General features: G+C 38.5%; 1 protein-coding gene across 1 annotated transcript in view; it reads right to left on the bottom strand.

Annotated features, from left to right (window-relative positions):
• il1rapl2 (interleukin 1 receptor accessory protein-like 2) overlaps positions 1–27,417 on the bottom strand; it is a 349,251-nt gene that overhangs the window by 44,350 nt on the left and 277,484 nt on the right. Inside the window, exon 6 of the mRNA XM_053324004.1 lies at positions 17,435–17,509. Coding sequence (XP_053179979.1) covers positions 17,435–17,509 — 75 coding nt within the window. The remainder of the gene's footprint in view (positions 1–17,434; positions 17,510–27,417) is intronic.

Raw genomic sequence — 27,417 nt, 5'->3', positions numbered from 1 at the left:
GGTCCATGTCCAAGCAGAGTGTTTGTTTGTGGGGTGAAACCAAAGAAAACCTACCAGAGAATTTCATAATTGTAAATATGTGACTTTAGCAAGAATTCAATGAGTCATTTCTTTATGATCTCTTTGAGCCACTATACAGAAGATAAATGAGTCATGCTTAAAGCTCTTAATTTGTTTGTAATAAGTCAATGTGAACACAAACCTGACTAAAGCTAAAAGCCAACAGTGCTTCATTTTGATCTTACCTTGTCCTTATGCCCAAATGAACCAACCTACAGTATGAAGGTGCTCTAGCCCCATGATTATTGGAGCTTGTTGGGGCTGAATGCAACCTGACTGGACGACCTACAGACATGACTCAGAGCTGGAAAACTACAGGTTTTCCTCTATATTTTTTGGGAAGTATCAGTACCATATACAGTATTTTTTAATGTTTTGACAATGTGGAATTTTATGATTCTGACAAACACTGCAATTGACCAATAATCAGAACCATAGTGATCCTTAGACAAGAACTGATTTCTGGTGACTATAAAACTGTATTTCACTCTTATAGTATATATATAGTATTTCTATAGAGATATGGTATATTATTGTGTGCTGTGGTTAAATATGTGAATACAGTCTTTAATAAGTCTTAGTTTTCTATACAGTACCAGTCAACACTTTTTCATTGATGTGAATGGAAAAGTGTGTCCAAACTTTTGACTGGTACTTAAGTAATACTCAGACATCCTGCAAAAACGCAATCTTAAATTGGGTTTAATATATCAAATTTAAGATGCAGGTCTAACTGTTGTTCAATTAAATTTATAAAGAGCAGGAAGAATTAATTAATAAATATAAACCTTTACACACTACTTTTTTCATTCTTTGTCTTTGGTTGCAGAATGCCAGAGTTCCTGTGTGCCCACTTCTGAAACCAAACTTTCATGTGCTTCATCTCACGCTCTGTAAAATGGACCATTAAAGCAAACAGTGTTGAAGTGCTGCCCTTCAAAAAAGTTGCCCAACTTGTATCACCATCTCCATCTTCAAGTCATGAAAACCTCTTCTTTTAACTCAACTGAGATGAGCTACATTGCCTGTTGTAGCAGGAGAGTGAGTGTAAAAGACCCCTTAACCTCCATTACACATCTAAAAGTGATAGATAGAAACAAACTATTCCACTTAGACCCTTCTTTGGCTTTTCTCTCTCAGTACTCCTGCTCCCACAGCTGTTAAAGGTGTGAAAATGTTAGGAGGGGTAAAAACGTGCTGCCTTCAGGGTCCAAACATTTGCACGACAGCACAAATGCAACATCATATAATGATTAAATTCACAGGCTTAAAAAAAGAGAGGAAGATATGTGTGAAAATGCAATTTATGAGAAAATGTGCATGTATAAGGAATGTGCATGAGGACTGCTTCATCTGCTCATTTTATCCGCTGTGACACACACTTCTAACCTGAACTGAAGTTTATGAACACACACTTTTCATATGTAAATGTAATAATAGGCAACAATAGGTGCGTTTTCTGAGCCAAATGCACAATCTATACCAAGAAAGGAAGCCCATATTCAACACTTTCAGCACTTTCATCCAGCCCACATAACAAATGGAATGATGGCTCTTGGGCGGTCGCTCTTGTTTCCCAGGTCTTGACCTGAGATCCCCACATCTTTACCAACAAAGGCCCACATTTGATTTGGGATATTTGGGCCACTGCTATTTTACATGTCGGCCACTTCAGGCTCAGATCCATTTTATGCGGTCCAGAAGAAGGCCAGTAGTGCTGTATCATTGTCTGAAGTGGCCCACTTCTGTAGCTATATAGGTTTAGGACTGCATTTAAATATGGCCTTTGTAGTCTTCTGTCCACTCAAAGCACTTTACAATACATTTCAACCTTTACTCATTCATACACACACATAAATACGCTGATGGCAGAGGCTGTAATCCATATTCACACCATGCCATGGGAGCAATTTGGGGTTTGGTATCTTGCCCAAGGAAACTTCCACATGTGGACTAGAAGGGCTGGGGATCAATCCACTGACCTTCCGATCTGTGGACGACCTGTTCTACCTCCTGAGCCAAAGCCATCCTCCTTTAGTAAATGAATACTTCTGTAAGTGAATTAATCATGGTGTCTAAGTTGGCGCCTTGCGATGATCTCAAGCTGGAGGCCTGAATTTACACACAACTCCACCATAAAGGAAGTTACTAAATTTGAAAAACTCTCTGGGGAAGTTGAGGATTATCAGGGGATTATGCAAATGAGAAGCTGTACACAAATATATTGGAATATGTTATTAAGTTTGGTTTATACATTCGCTGCATTAAATAGTGGTTCTCAGTTGTTCTTCTCTACAGCAGGCAAGTCAGAGAAGCGGCTCAGCTTTAAAGGGGGACTCCACTGATTTTACACATCAAAGTCTGTTTACAGGTCTTGGGGAGTGCTACATTATATGTGGGGGGGGGGGAAAGTTGTATAAAATCTTCATGGCTCCAGAGAGAGCTGTGCAAAGTTTGATAAATTACTAACTATTTTGCATATAAATGTAATTTTTCACCAGTGTGTGAGGCCGAATGGTCATATCAAATGTATCTGCCATGAGTCCACAGGTGACAAATAACTGTAAATGGCAGGTAAAGCATTGCAATGTGTGGAAAAAGTATGAGTTGTGTCCCATTACTGAATACCTTTACATAAATACCTCTCCCAAATGGGTCCCAGTCCCAGTCCTGGGTGCAAAAGAGAATATTTAGATGCTTACAAGACTAGGATATGTCCTATGGGTTTGAGTGTTGTAGATTTTAAATATGCAGCCCATACATCAGTGGGGAAAGTGAACAGGAGTCTAAGATGTCTTATGCTGAAAAAGTTTATCAAGGAGAATGAAAGGATAATCAGTATACGCTCTATCCTGATGCTCCCTTCAATTCTGTAGCTTCGGTCCTCCAGGGATAGTCTTCTAGTAAGCCACACAGATAATACCATAGTTGAACCAGACCCAGAGCCAACATATCTACAGCATATAGAAATCAGTGTATTGGTCAAAAAATGAGAACAATGTCTATGACCTTAGCTGCCATAGCAACATGGGTGCCACCTGTTATCCCCAAAAGAAGCAGACCTACTGTCTACTATGGTCTTACAATGACATTCATACAATAGTATGAAGTAAGGTATGGAAAATTCACTAACAGGGAGTGAAAAGAAAACCTTATCAAGATGTTATTATCTGCAGAAAACCGTTTGTCTTGGTAGTCAAATATCGAAAATGGCAGATATCCTCACATCTCACAAATACATGTGCATGAACATTTGCCCAGCCAGAGTTTTATCTTCAGTGGATAAAAAGGACTGCACTTAAGTAAGGTCAAGCTGCAGTAGTTCTTTTCCTCTGTTTTCCTACTCATTGATTGAAAAGGCACTGACTTACTTTAATTAGAAGATTACTTAAAGTTCAACGATGAGACTAATTCACTGGTCCAGCCTCTCACCTGAGCCAACAGGAAGTTAGCTTAGCCTAGCATAAAGAAAGGAAGCATTGAGAACAGTTAAACTTATGGGAGAGTCTTCGTAAAAAGTTGTGGGTTTAGGGGAGTCTCTCTAAGTCTTGTCATCACAGTGACGTTGCCAGGAAACCTGAATACACTCCAGAAAGTCACTGAACCTAGCCAAGAAATTGCTCCAGCATGTAACTCCTCCTTGAAAGACATTTTCTGGTTGTGTGTTGATTAAACGTGTTAATTAGTAAGCTTTAGAGGTTCCGGTAGTCTGATTTGTTAACTTGGGACCTAACTTTGGACTTTGGACAGACCAAGGCTAGCTGTTTGCCTTCATTTCCAGCCTTTATGCTAAGCTAAGCTGCTATCTAGAGCTTCACATTTAGTGTACAGACATGAAAGGGGTATCAATCATCTTATCTTTCTCTTAACAAGAAAGTGTGACGGTGCATCCATGAGATCAACTGAGACCCCAATAGACTAATGATGGTGTTATCCATATGTGATTTATCTCCAGTCACAGTGATACACCAGTCTTATGGGAAATTATGCAAAAGTATTGAAAGTGAGAACATAGAATAAAGAGACAGTAAAACAGTGAAGAAATATGGGCTACTCAGCATTCAATCTGAGGAAATTCAATCACTAATATCATCTGATATTTTCAGACATGTAAGCTATAACATATGTCAAGCTTAATGCAGACGCTCCAGGTGCTGTGGGCGCTGCATGGCGGATATCCAATCTCACACAGCCGGGCTCACACTCGAGTCATTAATCCTTTCAGCCTCATACACACACGCATGCTACACATGCACACTGAGTGGTCCTGGTTAGGTAGATTTTCAAAGGGGATTACTACTTAATAAAAATCCAATTCTGGCACCACGGGATCCTTATCCTGCGGAGAGTTTGAAGAAGAGAGAGCAAGAGAGGAGAGACAGCGGGAGAAATAATTAGACAGTGATGGAGACACAGAGATCACAGTGTACCTAACAGCGAGGACTCCCTTTTTTCAGGATGGCAGCTTCTGAACTCATTTCTGGGAAGAAAAAGAAGAAGAAAGAAAAGCCCACAGATTCTGAGAAGCACCTTCATTAGAAAATGTTTGTGTCTTCAAGCATTAGAGTTACAGGTTGATTCAAACTATACTGAATTCATTATAAAATAACCCTGACACAGCTGCAGTACATTTTTAGGTCAAGCGCCTTCCTGAAGCATATTTGGATTTTTTTCCCCATTGACGACCATTTTTATAACCTTGAGTCACACTAACAGTTTTTGACTTGTGAATTCCAGTATAAGATAGACTAATTAAACATGGCAAGATTGGACGATTTCAGAGAATCCCAGTAACGACAGTGCTGATGCAAGTCATTTCATCCAGTCTTTTGAGTGGAGCAATGAGGATGAGAATTTAATGATGGCTGAGTGGAATTGCATCATTGCAGCCTAATTTAAATTAAAAAAAACAACAAATCAGAGGATAATCTTTATCCCAAACACAAGTTAGTGGTCAGATTTACAGATAATTGCGCATTAGGCTCCTTTCAAACATGCACCTGCTCATTTTATGGTCTTTCATTAAAGTCTTAATGGCAAAAGACATTTTAAAATCCACCAGTGATCCAGTCTGGGAGAGAAGAATTCTTCTTTTTTCATATTAACAGAAAACCACTGCTACCATTCCACAATGTCTGAATAAAACCTTAAGAAAAGAGCCATACCTTTCTTTTTGACACACCTGTGTAAAGAAACAGGTAAAGGAGGAAATACATGAACTTCTTCCAAGTCCACAGCAGATGTAAATATGCCATTTATACAGATCATATTGCATCATGTTGAGAAATGTTTTGTGGCCTCAAGACTAGAAATACTATTCAAGTAATCCAACAACTAATCAGAAAAACTATGCTGTGAGAGCTTCAAAGTCTGCTGTCCCCAATTTTATACAAACCAATGTTCTGAATTAATATTTACAGTCTCTAGCATGAAATATCACGCAATAATTAATCAGATAAAAAATAAACATGTACAACTTCACTAGTTAAAGTCACAGCTTTACCCCTCTGTGTGATGATGGGAATACAGGCAGCCTACTTTGATTTTTTATCACAAGATGGGAAACTGTCTCTTATCACAGGTCAGAGGTCAAAGTTGGAAAGACAGCAGCAGTTCTAGGACTGAGAGCTTTGAGGTAGGTGCTTTCCCGAAATGTGGCTTTGAAGTCATATCTTCTGACTCGAGGACTGCCTTAAGCCAAGGTGTCACCCCAACATTAAATGAACACTCCGCCAAAAAAAATCTTTTGACTATCAAATACACGACCTTGAAGCCTGGAAAAACTCGAAAAAGTTAGACGGCTTAGATTCACAGCAGTTACAATGAGTTCCAGTTCTGACAGAGTCACAGAATAAAAAAAGTATCAGTAGAAACTTTTCAAACCTCTCCTGCTGCATAATCCACTTCTCCCTGGTGGTGTGTCTTTTCCAAAAACTAATGTTTTTCTACACTGCTAAATACACTAATTCATGTTATGCTGTACTGTGCTGTAGCTTCTGTGCAGCTTCAAAGCTCCTGGAAGTTTGATTTTTTTGGCAAAGCAACAAACCTTTTAGAGACATGTAAAACATTTTTGGCAGGGCCACAAAGGTCTATTAGTGAGTGAGTGAGTTATGAAGTTGCACCATTGGTCAGCCAGCCAAGTGTTGGTGTTTCCCCATTGGCTGTTGCTCTTTCAAAATGATTCGCACAAACAGTTCTCTATTATGTAATGAGTATACGTTTACAGCACTTCAACTCATAGCCTTATTCACAAAGGACTGGCGTGTTTAAGTAAGTATCTATCAGGGCTGGGTAACATTTAAATAGTTATGATACCAGTATCAATCCAAGTACTCTTAAAGTGATACCAATACCAGTTACACATTCTGTGCACTAGCCATACGCTTTACAGCGTTTAGGTGGCATCTTGGCTGCTGAACTGCTAAGCGTGCTCACTCAAATTCACCATGACTTCACCACCACAGACGATTGGAGCTGCTGTGGCAGTGGGCCAGTCACATGTCGCATTACAGTAAATCGACGAACGGTTGCGTTGATTGGCTGTGAGCAAGTCTATACAAATAGTCATATTTTCTAGCTCTAAAAGGATCAATTGCAGGTATTGTTTGACAGGAGGTTTCAAAAAACTTGGTATTGATTTATTTTGGTTGATAGCTTTTTAAATCACTGTTTAAATGTTCTGACCTAATAATTGATATCTATATTGATTGATCAAGGCCCCTAGGCTGCCTTTGAGCTCACATTTTACTAAAGGCACATTTCCCTCACTTGATTTGGTGTACAATTTCTCTGGAGCCTACATGAAAGCTATTTTGGTATGGTTGGAGTAGGTTATAACCCTTCCACAGCTTACATCTCGCTTTCTAAATGGATTTGCAGTTTGACCTACAGAACATTTTAGCTTTTTTTTTTTTTTTTTTTTACTAATGACATCAATCTTGTTTACAACCCCAGCAGATAGCTAATGGCAGCAAAAAAGTTCTGATAAACCAGCACTGCACAACAGACACACCAACCTCTGGTAGCATTTAGCTGCTAATTCAGACAGATAGGCTATTTCCCTCAGGAGTTGGCAGAAACAAAAACAGAGTTAGGTTGAGAGTGACTATTGGACTCAGGTGGACACAAACATGAGTCCAAATGAGTGCTAATACGTTTGGCAAAACAACTTTATAAAGTGAGGTTAGGGTTAGGGTTAGGCTCCCGTGTGTCCTTAAAAAAACATCAGTTAATGCTGCTTTAAAGTTGAGAGTAAATACCTTGAATTGCTCATTTTGGTAAATTTTGTATACTCCAAGCAATTGCTGGCAAGTTACATATCTATCTTTATTGCTCAATACCTGTTTGTACCTTTCCTTACTCTCAATATACATCCAGTATGTATGTGTTTTTCTTGCACCATATTACAATGCAATCACTCAGGGTTACAGGAAGGTAGACTTAGGGTCTTTTGGAGGAATGGAAATCATTCTCAAGGGGCTAAAAGCAAAGAAGTCTGACCCTCCTCTCTGTGCATGTTTGTAGATTTGTTTCAAGAAACACTCTGTAAGCTTCACATACACACACACACACACACACACACACACACACACACACACACACACACACACACACACACACGCATGTTTATACAGTACTTGACCTGGGGCAACAATACGAATGGCACAATTTCTCTGCTAATATCTTCCTTGCCTCAGCGGAGACTTAAGCCGGCAACCTTGCAGTCTCGAGCCCATTCCTCTAAACTTAAGTTTTTCTCGCTGCAGTTATTTTAAAAAAATCAGTGAAAAAGAAGTTACGATGACCGTTTCGCCTCTGTAAAATACCTATCTCACCCATCTCTGTTCCCTTTTCTCCCTCTCTACGTCAGTCCCTCCTTCTCCATCAAGGTTGCAAACAAAAGCTGATTACCATATTCATGAGCCTGCCACATGACAAATGAGAGCGAGAGCAAAAGAAAGAACAAAATCCATTCTGTAACGTGCTGTCATCTCATATCGATCATCCTTTCACCTGCAATTATTTTCTCAGTCCCTTCAATGCTCTCACTCTCTCCTCCCTCACAACTTTCAGTATCCCTCTATTCTCTCGCTCTGTTTCTTGTCTGTCAACACCCTGTTTATAACAAGGCACCAAGAGAGATGTGCGTGTGTGAGTCTGCACATTATGACACTGATGGAAAGGCTAAACGTCTTGTACTATAATGTAGTCTGATGTTTTGTGTCTCGTGTGTGTGTGTCTGAGTGTGTGTGTTGTCAGTGAGTGGAGAGAAAGATGAAGACAGAAACAGTGTGTATGTGTGACTACAGTGATAAAGAGGTAACTCAGATATTCCCACTGTGCAGTAGTCTTATTGGCTGGTGTGTGTGTGTATCTACAGTACACTCCTAATTCAGCCCTAATTACTTTCCTTCCTTGTTGCCTCTTCTCATCCATTCCCTACTCATTCACCATTCTCAAAATCCCTAAAAGTCAATCATCCAATCATATTTTAGCAACAGTAACTAAGCACAGCAAATCTTTAAAGCTTTGGATTTCGCAACATGTTGAAGCAGTGTGCATGGGACTAGTAAGAGCGATACTTGGTAACTGATGAATTTGGTGGGTGACTTTTTTTTCTGTTCTTTTAGCCCTCAAATAAACTGATGCACAGTTATCGATGAAAATGTGGAATACACATTAACTCCCCCAATTTAGCATTAATAAACAGTGTATAACTATAAATAAATGGTTCACAATACACTGTAATCTAGCGGTAAGCAGATAGCAGGACATTTCAAGTGAGTCAGCAATTATAACTTCTCCCATAAATATAACTGTGTGTGTTATATTGTCATTCATTATCTGTTTTTACACAAGCCTCTACAGAGGGAGTATACACTTAGGCTATGTCTGCTAATAACTCAGCATATTGTGTAATAAACTGTTTATGAAATGGTTATGCTGGTTATAAATTCTGAGTAAGAAGACTTCAAGTGAAGTCTTCCCATCTCGAATGAATGCCTACAGTAGTAATAGATTTAGTATCAAAGCGAAGGACTATATCATTGAATATGTTTAGTTTTCAGCTTGCTAGGCTATTTTAGCATATCCATCATGACTAACACCGTCCCCAAAACGTGGAAGCTCGGTCCTGAATGGTAAAAGAATTTAGGGTAACGTTAGCAGCTCTGTCCTGCTTGAATTTGGGGAAGTTTACACTCAAACAGCCTGAGTTAACTTCGCCCAGAGATATCGTTAAGTTAGCATAAGTCATCAGTTGAATAGCCTTCTTCCTCAAAGTATTTTCTCTTGCTATGTAAGATAGACAGCAAAAGCACATATGCTAGCCAAGTTAGCTTGAAACATTAGAAAGTTTCGGTGTAAGCAGTAAGCAATAGTAGTAATAGTTTTTTAGCAATGCAGTAGTAACAACTTTAGTGTCAAAGCCAAGGACCACATCATTACATATGTTCAATTAGCTTTTGGCATGCTAGGCTATGTTAGCACATCCACCATGAGTAGCACTGTCCCCACAATGTGAAAGCTCCGCCCTGGATGGTATCAAAATTTAGGTAATGCTAGTGGCTCTCCCCAGAGACATTGTTACGTTAGCATAAGTCAGCAGTTGAAGTCCTCATCTTAAAAGCATTTTCTTTTGCAATGTTAGATAGGAAGCAAAAGCGCATATGCTAGCCAAGTTAGCTTGAAACATGAGAAAGTTTAGGTGTAAGCAGTAAGGAGTTTTTTAAACAGCTCATAAAGCTAACTTTAGCTAAGTCAGCTAGCCAGCTACAGCTAATTAAATCTCCCAGCAACAGTTGGCATTTCAGACTCAATAAGAAAGTTTTGCCTCTTGCCTTGTTTATCTCTCCTTCCTCTATCTTCCTTCATATCTCCATCCATTTCATGTCCTCCTATCCCTTATTCCCCTCATTTTATGAATTTGTTATTACAAACTCCACTTATTGCTTTTTAAAACCTCTTTCTGACCTCTAAATAACCTTTATTTGCTTCCTGCCTTCTTCCTTCTTTTGTTTTCAGCCCTACTTTATTTTTATTCTATGATTCGTTCTCTTGATCCCTGTATTCTTTTATTCTTCCTCCCCTGTAAATGACCCTGAAGTAGACCCTGTTCTGAGACACGTTGGTGAAATAAAAGCATTCTTCCAGTTAGTCAGCTTAGTGTTTCAGAGTCGCTTTTGTTTTTTTAACCATACTTTTATTCTTCACTATTGTTTTCCTCCCTACTGTACTCTTTGTATTTCACCGTTAATCCATCTTTAGCCTTCTCACTTTTCCATTCATTTTCTGAGCAGCAATTTTTCAGGTTTTATTACAGAGACACGGTTTTTATCACCTTTAACTAGACACGCAAAAATAAATGAATAAATTGTGTGTTATTGTTGCAGATAACTTGACACTTTGCAGAGCCTTTGTGCTTCATTATTCTACTCTGAATTACATGGCTGAGGATGACTAACAACTGCAAATACAAAGAGTCTCTCACATAGATGGAACGCTGAAATATAAAGACCCTTTCTTGCGTTCACTTCATCCTGCATCCCCTCCCACCGCATGTTATCTCTCTCTGACACTTTGAAAGGGAATAATGACATGACGCATCACCATTTTAAAGCACATGAATGAGAGGACTGAATGAGCCGAGAGAGAAAGACAGAGGGACAGTTAGAGATATAGAGAGCGGAGGATGGAAGACAGACAGATGGAAGGAAAGTGAGATAGAGGCAGACACCTCGCAGGGACAGAGGAAGACGGACAGACAGAGATAAACGCGATGGGGAAGGTAGAAGACAGAGACAGACGGAGAAAAAAGAGACAAGAGGGGAGGAAGAAAAAAGAGACAGAAAGCCTGCCTCCTTATCTTTGCCTGCCTTTCAACCAACCTCACACTGGCACCTTATACTGTGTGTGTGTGTGTGTGTGTGTGTGTGTGTGTGTGTTACTGTGAGGATGTTTGTGTGCATGTATGGTTTAAAGTAGGCCTGCAACTAATGCGTTTTTCATGATCAATTAATCAACTCATTATGTTTTCAATTAACTCATTAATCATCTAGCTACACGTCATAAACCAGTCAATAAAGAAAGGAATTTGCACAACTGAGTTGTGGCAGGTGCGTAGGAGGAAGGTGCAATCAAAGAAATGATAAAAGCAGGAAAAAAGCACCTGTACAGCACAGGTACTCATCAATTAGTCAGAGTGATCTTTGAAGTCCTCTCAATAGACGATTGAGACAGCTCTTGTACTGAAATGTGGTAATGCCGCCGGTGATATACCTGATCAAGGTCTGAGAGACCAAAACATTGCAGTTACTAACAAACAAAAGTGAGCTGGACAGTGTGCAGGATGTTTTTTCCTTTTCATATCATAAACCACTACAACATCCCAAACAAAATTTCAATAAGTGCAAGGTAATGTTGTCTAAGAGATATTAAACTAATTAGTATCTGTGTGTCCACTATATGCATAAATGTGTTTAATGTCCAGATATGCACATTCCATGAAGGCTATTTAATCTCCAACATGATTTACCATGAACAGAAAATCTATGCAGCTCTGTAAAATTGTATATTTGTTGGAAAAATGTGCATATGGTTATCTTAGCTTAGCACAAAGAATGGAAACAAAACCTTTATGAGTAAATGCTTTATTGTAAGGCTTATAAATGTATTTATTTGGATCCACATTTTCCTCTACCAAGTTAGCAACAACTCTTCCTGAGTTCCACACAATCCCTTTATATTCTATATTGGACACAGTTATTTGACTAACATACAAGCATTTTCTAGGACCGTCATGGATGTTCATCACTTATAATGGTTACTTACCACGTGGACCTATTTAAAACTTTTATACATAATATAAATCATAGCAGATCTAATATTGTCAGTATACTGTATGGTAAATATCTTCCATAATCTTTCATCTTGTATGTTTTAAAGCATCTATAATGTTGGACACAATGAATGATCAAGACAAGTTATGCATGAATATTGTAATGATTGATGTGACATATGTGGTGCTTTGGAGGCTTGCTATTGGCTGTCTCAGTCTCTGAGGGAGGGCGTTGAGATGTATCGTTAGGAGTCCCTGCTGTCATAGATTAGTATCACACTTCAGCTTTGTTAAAAGTTACTTTAGCTTCTTCACACAAAACTAAACTCCCAAGTCAAAGCTTAGGTTCTCAGGAGTATTTCTTACACGTTTCACACATGGTGGTTCAGGTATCAGAATGTGTTACACTCATATAATTACAGCTACCTGTAGGTGAACCATGTGGAAGTGATGGAGAGGAAGGAGTGGAGTGATCCAACATCGGAGGAGAGAAACAGTTTCAATTAGCAATTATCTGAGCCTCACTGATTTTAAATACGACTGACATTTTAGGTCTGAGAGCACTCGTATGACAAATTACTTAAATGACGAACAATTTGTTGAGCTTGTGATGAATAAAAGGAATATACATTACCAGTCATTAAATCAAATTGTGTTTAATTTATCAAGTCATCACAATTTATTATGGTCCAGTTCATGTGCATTTTCATATTCACATTAACTTTCACTTTCTACATGAATCAGTTTATCCATTTCCTTTCATTTGGCTCACTGTACCAAAAAAGAGAGAGAGAAAAAAACCATCATTGTTTAAGTTGTGACTAATGTATTGATTAACCTTTTTCTTTGGATTCATCAAATAATTTATTGGTTAGCACGCCTGTATTTAATCAACACACATATTTTAATCATATGTTACAGTTTAATTCATAGATCCTTGATTGAACACATTATTCAACATTGACGAGAAACAAAAATGACTGGAAATGCATCGAGAGACATGAATCCAAACTGTCGTCATAACAGCAGGATGAATATTGTTCTCCTATTAACCCGAGGGTGGACCTGTGACACCAATATTATTTCTTAGTTAAAAATACAGCAAGTCTTAAATGCATCTGACATTTAGATTATGCATTTATTCTGAGCAATTTCCAGACTCTGTAAGCTGCTAATAGTGCTGACGGTATTGCACCTACACTCTTCTGACAGCAAAGGGTTTTATTTATCAGGAGATGTGCAAATAATTTTTCAAGCACCATTATTCCTGTTTTTCTTTCTTTCTTTATTTTATTATAATGTGAAAATCCTTTAAACTTATATTATGAATCAATCTTTAATTATTAGAGGTTTATTTTGTTTTTTTGTCAGTTGCCTGTAGCTCATTTTAGTATAATAACAATCAGCATAATGAATTGTGTAGCCCAATAGAATTATGGAATGATGAGAAAAGCAGAGGAGAATGGGGGAGGAAGTGTGGAGGCAAAGAGGAAAAATAAAAATAAAAAGATTAAAACATTAAAAAAAGAAGGGAAAAGAGAAAGAAAGGGAGAGAAACCAACAGTAAACTGAGAGGAAATAATAAAGGGATGAAGAGGAGAAGAAATGAATGAGTGAAGGAAGAGGTGTGTGTGTGTGTGTGGGGAGGGGGAGGGGGGGGTTGAACAACAAAATGTGGTTGCTGATGTAAATCTCCCCCAGGTTAAAACAAGATGATAATTAAAAATGTACTGCAGGGTCACACTGTGAGTGTTGTGCGCACATGTGTGTGTTTGTGTGTGTACAATGTGAGTTTTACACCTGAGAAGCGAGGACATTGCAGGAAAGTGAGGACATTTTGGGTGGTCCTCACTTTCTGATACACCTTCAAACATTTGCTTTTAGGATAAATGTTAGAACTGGGTTTAGGTTTAGTTTAGGGTGACGGTTGGGGTTAGGTATTTAGTTTTGATGGTCAAGGTTAATGTAAGGAGCTAGAGAATGCATTATGTCAATGAATGTCCTCACTAAGATAGCTATGCAAATGTGTGTGTGTGTGTGTGTGTGTTCTGCTTGTGGTGGGGCTATTGGGGGGTGAGGTTGCAGTGCCCATTAAAAGGTGTCCCTGCTGCAATCAGTGTACAGAGGCCTTAGGGCCTATTTGTTACTACATCAATCTGGAGTTAATGGAAACACAACACAACACACACACACACACACACACACACACACACACACACACACACACACACACACACACACAAACACAAAGACATCCAAACACATTTCTGCCTACAGTGTTAACATTGTCAGAGAGACCACTGAACAGCAGGACACACACATGCACGCACGCACGTATGCACTTAAAAAAGCATGCGCACGCACACACACACACACACACACACACACACACACACACACACACACACACACACACACACACACACACACACACACACACACACACATACAGCTGGCAAGGAAGCCAGCCAACCGGGCCCACAGCACAGCAGAACACAACACACAGTTTCACAAGCAAATCCTAAAGAGTTTTAATGAGACCCTTCCTGTCTGTTTCTTTCCTTCTATGATTTATAAGACATGTCTTGTTATTTTTTGTTAACATGCATAACAGAAACCTGATTTCCTCTTGCCTTCAGACTACTGATAACAGTACTAAAATGTTTTTTTTAAGGGTTTAAGGCTGATGTAAGTTGCCAGTCCAGACATCCAGGGTGCAAGGCTTGTGGGGGCGGTTTAAACAGTTTTATTCATGAAAACAAATCAGAACCACTGTGGCCCTAAACATACTCTCTTGCAGCTGTTACAGCAACATTCCTAAAATAATTATGATCTTAAATAAAACAATTATGAAAACTGAACTTGACCTCTCCATTTGCAGAAATATTTAATCAATTAACACAAAGAAAGTCATTAAGTAGTGTAATATTTTCCCTCTCAGTGATGTGATGTGGAGTTCATGTCGTGTCCTTCCCTCATGCAGACACACAGGAGATGTGATTATATACAACAAAACAAAAGGTTAAATGCTAATTTAACATGCCAGAATTAAATCTCCCAATGCTCCTTTCAGTACTGTGCCAATACACTTAATGTCATTCTTGCAAGTCACTGTTTAATTCAGCTCTTTGCACAGCACACAGCAAACTTCAATACTGAATATAAAGTAATGACAGCATGCAATAGTAGAACATGCTGTCATTATAAAAACAGAGGTCATCCCTTATGTATTGACCCTCATTGACCCACATCTCTGAGCTGGGAAGGTGACGAACCCTGTTCCATTTTTAGTGTCATCATGTAGCCTTGATATGGCGCCATTTCTATTGTCACACAATTCTGATTTTATTGTTGTTTACATTATAGGCTGTTCTCACATTGCAGTATTTAGATTTCTTCTTTAAATAGCCTACTTTTACTTTCGATATGTTTTGTGGTAAAGCAGCATGAACCACTAACTCAGTAGAGGCGAAAGAAAGAAGGGGAAATCCCCACCATTACCCACAAGCAAATCACATCCTGCAAACATATTTTTCTCTCAATCTGAAAGTCACAAAGTAAAGACAAATCAAAGTGAAAAGACTGAATTTGAAAATGTCAAAGTTTTGACTGTCTGCCAGTTCTCATCAGTAGAGAAGCAGCGCTGTAGTGAGGCCTGTGCGGGCTCACAAAGTAAGTTGCATTGAGTAAATATCTGCTCATAAGTCACTGTTAATTGCTGAGCAGAGGAGATAAAGAAACAAAAACACAGCAGGGCAGGAGTGGATAGAGTGCAGGGACACCATCTTTCAACTGTATGACACTGAATTCCCACCAGTTTCAGGGCTGCTGTTCTGTAGCTGAACCTGACCTCTGATAGCCCCATTGAGGGAGGTGATTTCCCTGCTGGGTTCACTAAAGTATCTCTTTATCATACCTGCAAGGACAATGCTGGGTTGTGAGGTGATTTCAGAGTATTGCTCACATGGCACTCACTGGCCTGAAAATAGTTTTTCCCATAAGAATCAAAAGAACTCTATGCCAGCCCAGTATGCCTTTAGTATTACATTCATATTAAATGATTCAGCACCTCTTGATTCATATCCAATGCCAACTTTTGGTGCCAATGTAGGAAGTAGTGTGTGTATAATGCAGCAAGTCGAGGCAAAGTAATGTGGTGCAGGTCAGGGTGGTGGTCTTGTCCTATCACATGTCAGTCACATGTACAGTTAATGTTCAGTTTTCTATAAGCCATAACCACAATCTTTGCCTAACCCTAACTATACCTTAACTCCCATGTAGAGATATGAAGAGATATGAGATATTCAGACTTTATGGTACCAGATGCTAAAAACATTAAATGTAATTCCAGGGTTTTGCATATATTTAATTATCTAATATCAGCATTCTTGTCTGGTATAGTAGGATTGCTCATGCTCTGTGGGCCCAAAGGGAAATGTGTCTAGTGAGAAACTTTTACGAGAGTCCAATTCTCTAGATGCTGTATATCCATCAGCTTTGTATTTAAGTGGATGGAACCTATTACAGTTTCACATATGCAGTGTAGTTATGTATAGTTCACAACAATAATAAGTCCACTAGCTCATATAGGGGTCGACGTTTTCTGTTGTAAAAACTTGGTTTAAAGGTTTAAAGAAAACCTTTTGCCCAGAGCCAATAATGCATTTGACATAACTCAGTTCAATATAAACAGAGAAGGACCTGTAGTTAAGCTACAAAATGATCGTACCAATCCTGAAGAGACCAAGAAAACATCTACTTACAGGATCATCATGAACAGAAAATCTAACCAATCAAAAATGTGCAGCACTGGCAGATAGGCAAGAAGCAGCTCTTCCACAAGGTCAATGTGTCAATGTGTATTACTGGTAGCTTTGTAGCTTGCAAATCTTTATCAATACATTTTGGGGCCATGGTAGCTAAGACACTATGTGGAGACCACAAAAACTGTGAAAGGTTATTCCAGACAGCTTGTGATTTTGCCTACAGGTTGTTAATGCTGGTATGTTGAAAGTGAAGACAACATTAGCAAAGCCATTTGCAGTGCAACCCTTCTGATGATTGCAACCCCTGACTCTATTACTCTGAATGATAGAATGTAAATAAAGGATTGAAAGAGTAGGTTTGTATTCAGAAACAAAGCAAGATAAATGAAGAAATAAGTGTTGTGCTGTTACCATCTTGCTGAACCTACCAACCAGTTAAACTTACATTGCAGGTGTCTACAAAAGGACACCCATTAGCCATCAAGCACAATTCCAGCTGTAGGTTAATTTATGCCTGAAGGTCACACTGGAGTGACACTTGAACTAACCACCTCTGTCTTGACAAGGCAAAAAAAAACATCAACAAAAAGACAAGACAAAGACAAAACATTCAAGTGTCCCAATAGGGCACAGGCATGCCATGTCTTGAAGAAGTACCACAGAAATAAGCACTTTGCACCAAAGATGGAGACATTTTCAAAATGAGGACCTGAAGGATTACCTCTTAGACTGAAGAATAAAAAAACAGAAGAGTGCAGTTGGTCCTTACCAGGCATGATTTCTATCACTGTGTCTTGCCTCTCCGGGGGGAAAAGGACCTTGGGAGGCTGAGTGGTCTGGAGAGCTGAGAAGGAGAAGAGACGCAGAGTGACTATCAGGAGTGTGAGCATTTTAAATCAATGAGTTTTGCTTGAGGACACATATCATCATGTAATGAGCTCATCATTCCAACATAACAAATTCTATGTCTGAGAATCACAAAAGGTAAAGGAGAAAAAACACTTTCTTTCTCAATTTTACATACACACACATTCATCACATTCATCATAACTATTAAATTACCCGACTGAGTTTGAATAGATTAAATCAAAAGATGTCATAATTTCCAAATGGAAAAGTTAGAACATGTAGGAAGCAGCATCTCTAAATGTCAGTCAAAACAAAACAAATTAACTGCTCAGCAATGCACCAGCACGTCTGTCAATTGCATGAAATCCCCCGCAGAAGTAGTGCGAGGACAGAAAGAGCAAGAGGGAAACACAAGAAAGGTCAGAGCTGGAGAGTGAGAAATAAAATACACAAAGATCAGACAACATATAATAATGTAGGACTGAGATTAGGCTGATTTGTTTGTCAAATTTCTGAGCCAGGAACAAGCTGACATAATGTTCAAACTGTAGAAAAAGGTGTTCGTGTTTTAAGATATACATGGAAAACAGTTGCATAGTGACTGTAGGGCTATACACTGTAAACTATTTTGTGAGGAAAAGCTCATGGAAAGAACGTTTGCTCTACCAATTGCCCCGCTGCATCACAAATACACAGAGACTGGACCTCATTGACTGTCACACCTACTGTGAGATGCTGTCTCAGCCGCAGAGGCAGGTCAGTGTTCAGTCAGTGATTCCTTTCTGTCTCTTTGCAGACAAACAAGTTGTCTAACCGGCCGCCTTTCCACTCTGATGACCTGCGGACATGCTCTACTTCCACCTGAAGCACCTTTCAATTTCACCTCACTGTATGCTGAACACCAACAAACTCTGTCCAATACCTTTCTACCTCGTTACCTCTGAGCATATAATAATTCTGTTATTTCTTTCAGTACTCCCTATTCTCTCTTTTTTTTAACTGCCTGGGCTACTTACTCTAAAGAGAAGTTGTTGGGATATTTCATCTGATTAACACAATCATATTCTGTGAAACATGAAACAGGTACTGGAGAGACAACTGGATTTCAGAGGCATACAAAACATCACCTGTGCATTCTTTTAACCAGTGAACTGAAAAAAAACCTATAAAAGAACAATATTGATCCATAAGAACATTCTCTTAGATATAAATGAACACAGAAATGAACCAAGTCTGTTTATTACAGTAAGCAGCTTAGATCATTTTCTTTTCACTATCAGAGCAGAGATCAGCTCCTTTTTTTTCATCAACAGTATATGGGTGCTTTCATAACCTGTTTGGTTCACTTTAAACAAACTCGTGGTGAATTTGAGATGGCACGCTTAAAGTGTGGCTACATTACACACCTGTTACACCCATAGACTGTATAAAGGAAATGGACGTAACATCCGTGACATCACCCATTGGTTTCACAAATGAACTTCATACTGCATTGAAGAAGGCTTTAAACTAGCGATTGAGACCATAAACACATTTTGAAAACGTTTACTGAGGTTAGAAATCAAGTGAGAAGTTGGTGAATTCTCCATTGACTTGTATGGAGACGGAAGTCCTTTTGACACCAAAACGGTCGCCCCCTGGTGGCCTTTTGATAGAATGCAGTTCTAAGTTACTTCCGCGTTGGCCTCATTTCAGAGGTCTGGAACTCCCCGCCTGGTTACACCGGATAAAAGCAAGTGCACAACATGTACAATGGGTATCGGATAAAGTACTATTTGGTATCAGTATCACTTTAAGGGAACTTGGATTGGTACTGGTATTGTAATTTTTTAAACAATACCCAGTCCTACTAACAGTAGACAGTAGGCGAGCCACAGAATTTTGCAAGAGCAGGTATGTGATGTTACCATGAATTCAAAAGCAAATCAGCATCAGCTGTCTTATCATCTTATGGTATGCTAGATCATTTGGTAACCACAGTATCCCCCATGATATTATAGTTCAAAATGTCTCTTTTTCATCCAGTCTCTACCTGGTGGTCATTATTCATCGCATACAGTATGAGGTCAAGTTGCATTTTCGACTACTAATGCCCATGAATAATTTTTTTAATGAGTTCTTAGTGATACCAGAAAAGAGAGATACAGAGGGAGTTGTAAAATGCAGCATGATTAGATTTCCCCAAAGTGTGTCCATGAAGCTCTGATGATGCATGATGACAGTTAAATGAATGAGTTAACTATTAATCCTCATGATTTAATCTTTAATCCTCTTGGTTATAAAAAATGAACATGAAACAGATCAGAACTAAAAGGCAACGGTGTATAATTGATTCTTTAGACTGGACCAAATGAACCAAAATGCATGTATAAAAGTAACATTAGAAAATAGATACTAAGGTGGGACATTGTAGATCTCCCTCAATATACACAAATAGCTCTCTAAGTTCTGATAATGATGGTGTATTATCTTTTTAATGTTCTCTGTTCATATGTTGGTCATATACTCATATACGCGACTTACGCACTGCTCAGTGTTCATATCGGAGGTAGAGGTATCACACCTGAAGCTGTTTCATTACTCTGACTTTCAGTGTTATTGTAAATGCTGTGACTTCCTTTGTGACAGGAACACTACGCGCAGTTTTTTACTACTTCATCTCAACTTTCTTTTTCGTTTTTATCCCAGTAACCCTGTCAATCCTCCTATCACTCCATCCCTCCCTCTGTTTCTCTGATAAGACTGATAGTTTCATTTGCATTCTGGAGATTCGGCTGCACACTTTTAAGATTAATGAGACAACTCTTCACCTAGACCTACTCCTCTCCTGTTCTGTCCTCTAGTCCCAGCCTTTACTCTTCTGTTACCTTTCCTTTTCTCTTTCCCATCTCATTCTGTAGGCCTTTAGTTGCGGCTTTCATCAAGAACAAAAGTGAAACAACTGTCATAGTCTTCTTATGTGTAAAAACATACACTTTAGTCCAAGTAGACTTCAGGAGACCAAGGTAACTGTTTGAAAATGTTCTTTCATCTAAAGACTAGACATGCTGCGTGGCTTTTGGTGGCTTTGGGTGAATTTGCCAGCATCTGCCTGGTATTTTGGAGGCTCATTGTGAACTTGGTTACATCAAAGTGGTAAGTAGAGATGCAGTGTGTCTCTCTATATACATTTGGTTCTTTACCAACATCCTACTTCAAAAGCCAGCAAAATGTTTTTGTGGATATGTCAGGGACATTTTCCCTTTTGACAGAAATTCCTCAAGCAGAAACACTTTTATTACATTGGACCCAACAGGACCCTGATTCCAACTGTCTGTTGTGGTTACACAGCACCATTGGCCACAAAATTACCAAAAGTCTCGCTGGATGCACTGCTATTAATTCACAATAGACCACTACGTCTTGAAAAGAAGATTGCGGATGCGGGAGTGTTTGGGGTGTGTATTAACCGGAATAAAAATTTGAATATCAAAAGGTGTGTGGTGAATAGATGATAATGATGGGGTTGCTGTTTACTTTTAGCACATGGCGTCATTAACACACACACACACACACACACACACACACACACACACACACACACACACTCACACAAAATCATGCATTTGAGATCTTTGAACTTTTCATTTGTGTCTGTGTCTGTCTGAATGTGTGTGTGTGTGTGTGGGGGGGGGGGGGGCATTAGGGTGGTGTTGGATTTGCAATTCAACCTTGATTTATCAGACATCAAGTGAACAAAAGGAACAAAGGGTCTCTTCTAGTTCAGGTTTGTTTTTTTTTTGCTACATTTTTGCACCAAGACAACAACATAGTCATTTTATAGTTCTTTGTTTGCTAATGTTACATGATTGTGTGATGTTTGATTAGATGTTGAGATACTGTAGGCCATAGTGAGGCATAGGCTGGAAACACAACACTGACATATTATATTCTTGTAGAGTTGTTATGGTGAATGTGTTAGCATACATTTAGCATTTCACTGTGTTTATGTTGTAAATAGTTTTTATTAAAGTAATTAATTAATTAGTAATGAAGACAATCCATGTTCAAAATAGTGTCAGAAATATTAAAAACTTAATATTGACAGTATTCATAGTATCTGTGAGAATTTATGGGAAACCTGGTCATGATAATTATTCAATATTACTATGGACAATATACTGAAAATACCTTGTTTCAAGCTGCAGACAGAAATGTTTCTGTTTTGAAGTCTCAAGGATATAGCCTGCTGTATTTTTTGTCACTAGCTTTAGTGAGAGAGTGTTTGTGTGCGAGATACTGGGTGCAAAGTCTGTTGTTTCTTTCATATTCAGTAAAACTGAAGCATATTGGCGAGTAAAATCTTTGGTTTGAATGACACCTGCTCTGGTCACTAACAGCAGTTTACACTGTAAAATCATTTTTGGTTTTACTTTAACCACAAGTTTTAGTTTTTTGTATTTTGGCTTCTGTGGGGTTTAAACAAAAGAGATATTACCTGTTGAGTAGTGACAGATTTTTGAAGTTGGCACATCTGTTTCCCTCTGTTTCCTCCCTTATGTTAAGCTAGGCTAGCTATCTTCTTGCTCTAGCTTAATAATTAAATGAACAGATATGAGAGTGATATTGATCTAATTTTCATCAGAAAAGCAAATGAGTGTCTTTTCTAAAATGTCAAACTATGCCTAAAGTATGCAGTGGTTCAGCTTTAAGTTCCTTTCTTGCTAGCCAAATGTCTAAGTTTGTTAAAAATACTTTGGAAGTGAGTTACTTCCACTAATTTTGTTGAAATGCGGTTAAATGACAAGAAATACTCCTACCAAGTTGTAATATTGATATAGATAATGATTGTTGATGGTATCTAGATGAGTTGTGGAGTTATTAGACAATCTACTGTACCACATACATGCAGACTTTTTGGAGGGACTACAGCACACTGCTTAAGTTCCTGAAGAGGTTTCTGGAGAAGTTCCCATGTATGTTTTAGCACCAAAATTGTGTACATTGAGCAGACAAGCTGATTACCAAAACCAGATTACAAAGACTCACAATGCAGCTGCCTCGGTTCAGTTTAGGTCAGTTCAGTTCAGAATTTGACCTTTTCAAGTTAGATAGTGCTGCACATTAGATCAGACAGAGCAATAATCACTAGAAAGACCTTAAGTCAAAGTTTGTTTTAGTGCTTTTCTCCAGCTGCAATCATTACAGGCAGCATGTATCTGGTATTTCTTGAAGCGCTTCACAAATAGGATAAAATACATATATAAGTATACATACATGATTCATGACCAAAAAAAACAACTAAAGGCTAACCTATGGAAATGAGTTCTCAGCACCTGCTTAAAATAAACCACAGATTCAGCAGATCTGGTGGAGTAGGGGGAAGCCTGTTCTGAAGTTTAGGAGCCATAACCACAAAAGTATGGTCACCTCTGCAATTAAAATAGGAACGGGGGACAAATAAAAGGTCTTGGAGTGGCTGCAGGAGCCAGGCTATGTGCATGATTAGTTACATTTTTAAGTTGGTTATGTGTTTTATTGGAGTCCAATGGCATGTATTTTACACCAGTTGAAGACAACCTAGAGAGGACTGAGTACTGCAAGTGAATGGGGTGTTACAGTAAGTGAGAGAGTGTAAGTGAGAAGTTCCATGTTTTTGGCTGATAATGTAAGTTTGATTTATGCAATATTTATCAGCTGAAAGAATCAAGACTGAATGAGCTCAGAAATATGAGGTTCAAAATTCAAATGGTGGTCAAAAAGGATACCAAGTTTCTTAGAGGTGGTCTTGATGTTACTAAAAAGGGGTGACTGACTTCCTTAGTAAAAACCATTGGGATGATAATACACAATATGTGTGAACACCAGAAAGTTTCAAATGCTTGAAAGTCATTTAAGGTAACTTTTCTGTGATTTAAGAACACTTTGACGCTATCTGAATAGTCCTGATCTGATCATTTCAGCTCGCCATGTGCTCCAAGTAGATTAAAAGAAACGCTGTCTTGTTGCAGTTTTTATCTCTACAGATGGAATGAATACAGTTTGTGTGTCAAACCAAATGTGACCTTTTTTTCTCTATTTTCTTTTTGAAATCAAAACAGCAAGACAAGACAGCAAGATTCACAACACAGGAAACATTCCTATTACAATAGATCACAAGATGATATTGAAACAATATTATTTTCTCCATGCTATGTTAATTATGACTGCTAGGCCTGTTTTCTGCTACAAATATGATGACCTCAGCACTTTCAGGATCACTTAATTTTGACTTTCAGTCAAGCATAGAAAAGTCTTGTTCTACCCAACACCCTCGATTTCATCTGACCTTTGACATATTAGTCTTTTTCTTTTGTCACAGGGACATTAATTTGAGACACATTTTGCAAAAGTAGAGACTAATACTGTCAGGGCTGTCACAGTAAGCTGTGCACTCAGGCGATAAATATGAAAGGAATGTGACTCTTTATTGATAATTCCACACCCGATAAGTAGGCTGGAGCACACATTTATCAAAATATTGTTACTAATGGCTAAAAACTCCATGGGGTGTCTTCAACAAAACTGAGGTTGTGGTTGATGGGGGACAGGAAGAGTGAGCCACAATCTCTGATATTGTTGGACACTACAACTTCATGTGTGGACCTCCTACAAGCATTCTTTCATGGCATTCATGATGCTTCCATCTCAGCTTCTTAGTGAGGACAGTCGATTTCTGCATGATTGCAAGAGGTCATTTGTCAGGAAAGTGAGGAATGACAGAGGTTTGAGTGTTTATTTTAACCCTTGTATTGTAGTCTTTTGCACTGGATGTAAAGGTTTGAAGCAGACAACATCAAATGTCTGTGAATGTCATACCAAAAGCTGTCATGGCATCCACCGTATCCAGGCTAAAGGCACAAGCAGTCAGCTGATTGCTGGACATTTCAGTCTTAAGTCAAAGTTAATTCTTAAACACAGTTAAACAACATTTAATTTAATATGTATGTTTTATTGAGTTATTATTACTGATGCATGATGTCATAAAAAGAGGAGGAGAGGCACATGAGGATTACTATTATACACATTTTCTGACTGATCAATAAACTCATAACTGCTACTATCTTATTAAAATTATTGACTCTTCATTTAACTAAAAGACATGTCAATAAATACGGGTCAAATTAGACCCGGAACAGCCTCAATGGATAGAAATTTGTAGCACCTATATAAAAGTATAACATTTTTAAATATTTTCTTTTTTTTGCATTGTGGGACACTTTAGAAAAGTCATCAAATATCAGGGTAAAAGACATTTGGGATGTTTTTACAACTGTCAAAACGGGTCAAAGTTGACCTGAATAGTATATAAGGGATAGCAGTGCATTATATTTAATAGACCAGTGCTTTACATATGCAATCCTATCATGAAAAGCACACAGTTAACTAGCGCTTTCAAAACGTTGCTGCGTCATACTTCTGTCTGAAGCACGGGGAAATAAATATAAAGTAACATAAATTATAACATACTCAACTTACGTGCAAGAATCTCAACAGGTACTTAACTTTGGTATTTGAGTAAACAGTATGTTTGCTGTCAGCTGCAGTGTTCACTTAAAACAACAGTGAAGAATGTGTAGATTCTGTGCCGCTCACTGAGCATAATCAGACACTATATTCTGTGTATGAAATGTATTTGACCTTTTGGAGAATTATGAAATGTCTGGCAGTGCAGAGAAGCAGGGAGACATTTACGTTTAGTCCTGATACATTCAGACTTGTGTGTCATGCTGTATTCACAGTAAGACTCATTTATTCCTGTCAGAGTACAGTCTAATTTGACTTCTTTCGTTTGGGTGCAGATCGGTCACTCTGATTGGGGAAGCCATTATTATTCCTTACGTACAGTCCATATTCTGACAGTGTCCACTTATAATTAGCTTCTATACCAAAGTTCAGAAGCGCAATTGTAATTTTGACTCATGCATTGTCATCAGTCATGAATAAATTGGGGATTAATCTTTAATGAAGCTTTCAGAGAGAAATCTTTAAGTTTAACACTATTTGTTTATGTTGGAAAATCATTCACAATCACTCTATGTTATAATCTGATGTTACATAAAACAGGAGAACATGATTTCACTGACGTCTTCTGAATATGAAGACTGGAACAAGATTTTTGATGGGTTTTTTAACAAATGTGGGTCAAATTTAACGAGGAACACATATGTACAAAAATGCATGTTAGTTGCACAACAATCAAAAAGTTATGATTATGAAGCGTCATACTACATGTTTAAGGATGTTTTTTTTCCTGTTCTCAGATTTAAACATGATTTTCATTGGATCTGAACAGTATGTAAGGGTTAAGAGAAAAAATTAAAATGTTTTTGATGGCAAATGTGAGGAAACTGACATGAAACAGAGATGAGTGAAAGAGCCACAAATCAGCTGGTTAGTATTCTTTTTTTTAACTTGTCTTTCTCTTTATCAGCCACTCTGACATCAAATATCTCTCTATCGCTTCATCTCCTTTTTCTGTCTGGCTCCGTTTTTCCCTCCATTCGACTTGTTTTCATGTGCTTTCAGAGCATCAGAACGGAGGAATCTTAAAAGCGACAGAGCGGAGCAGGGGCGTCGAAATATTTGGCAATTTTACGCCTATTTAAGATCTTACAAATAATTTCCCAGCAATTGTAGCTAGTTAGAGCTCTGTCACCGCTGCCACTGTGTGTGTGTGTGTGTGTGTGCGTGTGTGTGTGTGTGTGTGTGTGTGTGTGTGTGCGAGTTTGCATTTTTGTAGATATGTATATGTGTGTACATCTTTTGTGTGTGTGTATTTGTGAATCCTCTGAGCAGAGTCAACGTGTCATTAAAAACTAACACTATCAGAAGACTGTGTGTGTGTGTGTGTGTGTGTGTGTGTGTGTGTGTGTGTGTGTGTGTGCTGAGTGAACCTCTACATGCGCTCGGAGATAGAAAACGAATACAAGCCGACCGAATGTTCCCACTGATATGCAAATGAGCTGGCGTGTGTGTGAACATGTGTATACATCAGTGTACATTTGTCTGCACCCATGTCTTTATCTCTGAGCTGTGTGTGAGTGTGTCATGCATGCATATTAATCTTTCTGCTGTGATAAATTCTGTGAGTCAGTGGTGGTCAGCTGGCTCGCTTTATGAATGACAGCCACTTACATCAGTCATGTTTCGGAGTTTGACTTTTACATCTTTATAATATATTACTTTTTAAAATGTTGCCTTTAAGGAGACTGTTGACTTTGGTGTTCCATTTTGAGAAGCTAACATCAGTGGCAACCAGACAACAGAAGACACTAATTCAAAGGTTTCACACTTCTGTCAAGTTTGGAAACAAAGACCACAACTTATACCTCCCTTATTTAAGTACTTAAATCACACCTTATTATGATCTCATTCTTTCATCCCTTACTCTACACCCCCATCCTTCCATCCCTCATCTATTGTTGCAATAAATCTTTAAACTCATAACTAAGTTGGTGTGGTCTTTGTTAGTGAAATGAGCTCTAATAGCAAATTGGAAAGAGAAGGCTCTGCTGTGTGAGGAGAATCAAAGAATCCAAGCAACCATGAGGATTCTGTTTAGAGAGGTAATACCATGACCGGATCAACAAGTGCCCAGGGGCCCTTGAGCAGAAAGTGGCCTCCAATGATGGTAGAAACAAATGTGTGTACTTTTTTCCCCCTTGTCTTCTTTTTTGGTCAGGCTCCACAGATATATGATACAGTGCTTGACCCATTCTCTCAATAATTGATCATTTTTATTTTTTAATTTTTTAAAATTTTGTTGGCATAGATGCCTTTATTTAGCAGTAGACTGACAGGAAACATGGGAGAGAGAGGGGGGTGTGACATGCAGCAAAGGACCTCCGATCGGCATTCTAACCGGGGTCAGTTGCGTAATAA

Source organism: Scomber japonicus, chromosome 8, assembly GCF_027409825.1.
Source record: "Scomber japonicus isolate fScoJap1 chromosome 8, fScoJap1.pri, whole genome shotgun sequence".
NCBI lineage: Eukaryota > Metazoa > Chordata > Actinopteri > Scombriformes > Scombridae > Scomber > Scomber japonicus.
This window is presented reverse-complemented; position numbering and strand designations above follow the sequence as displayed.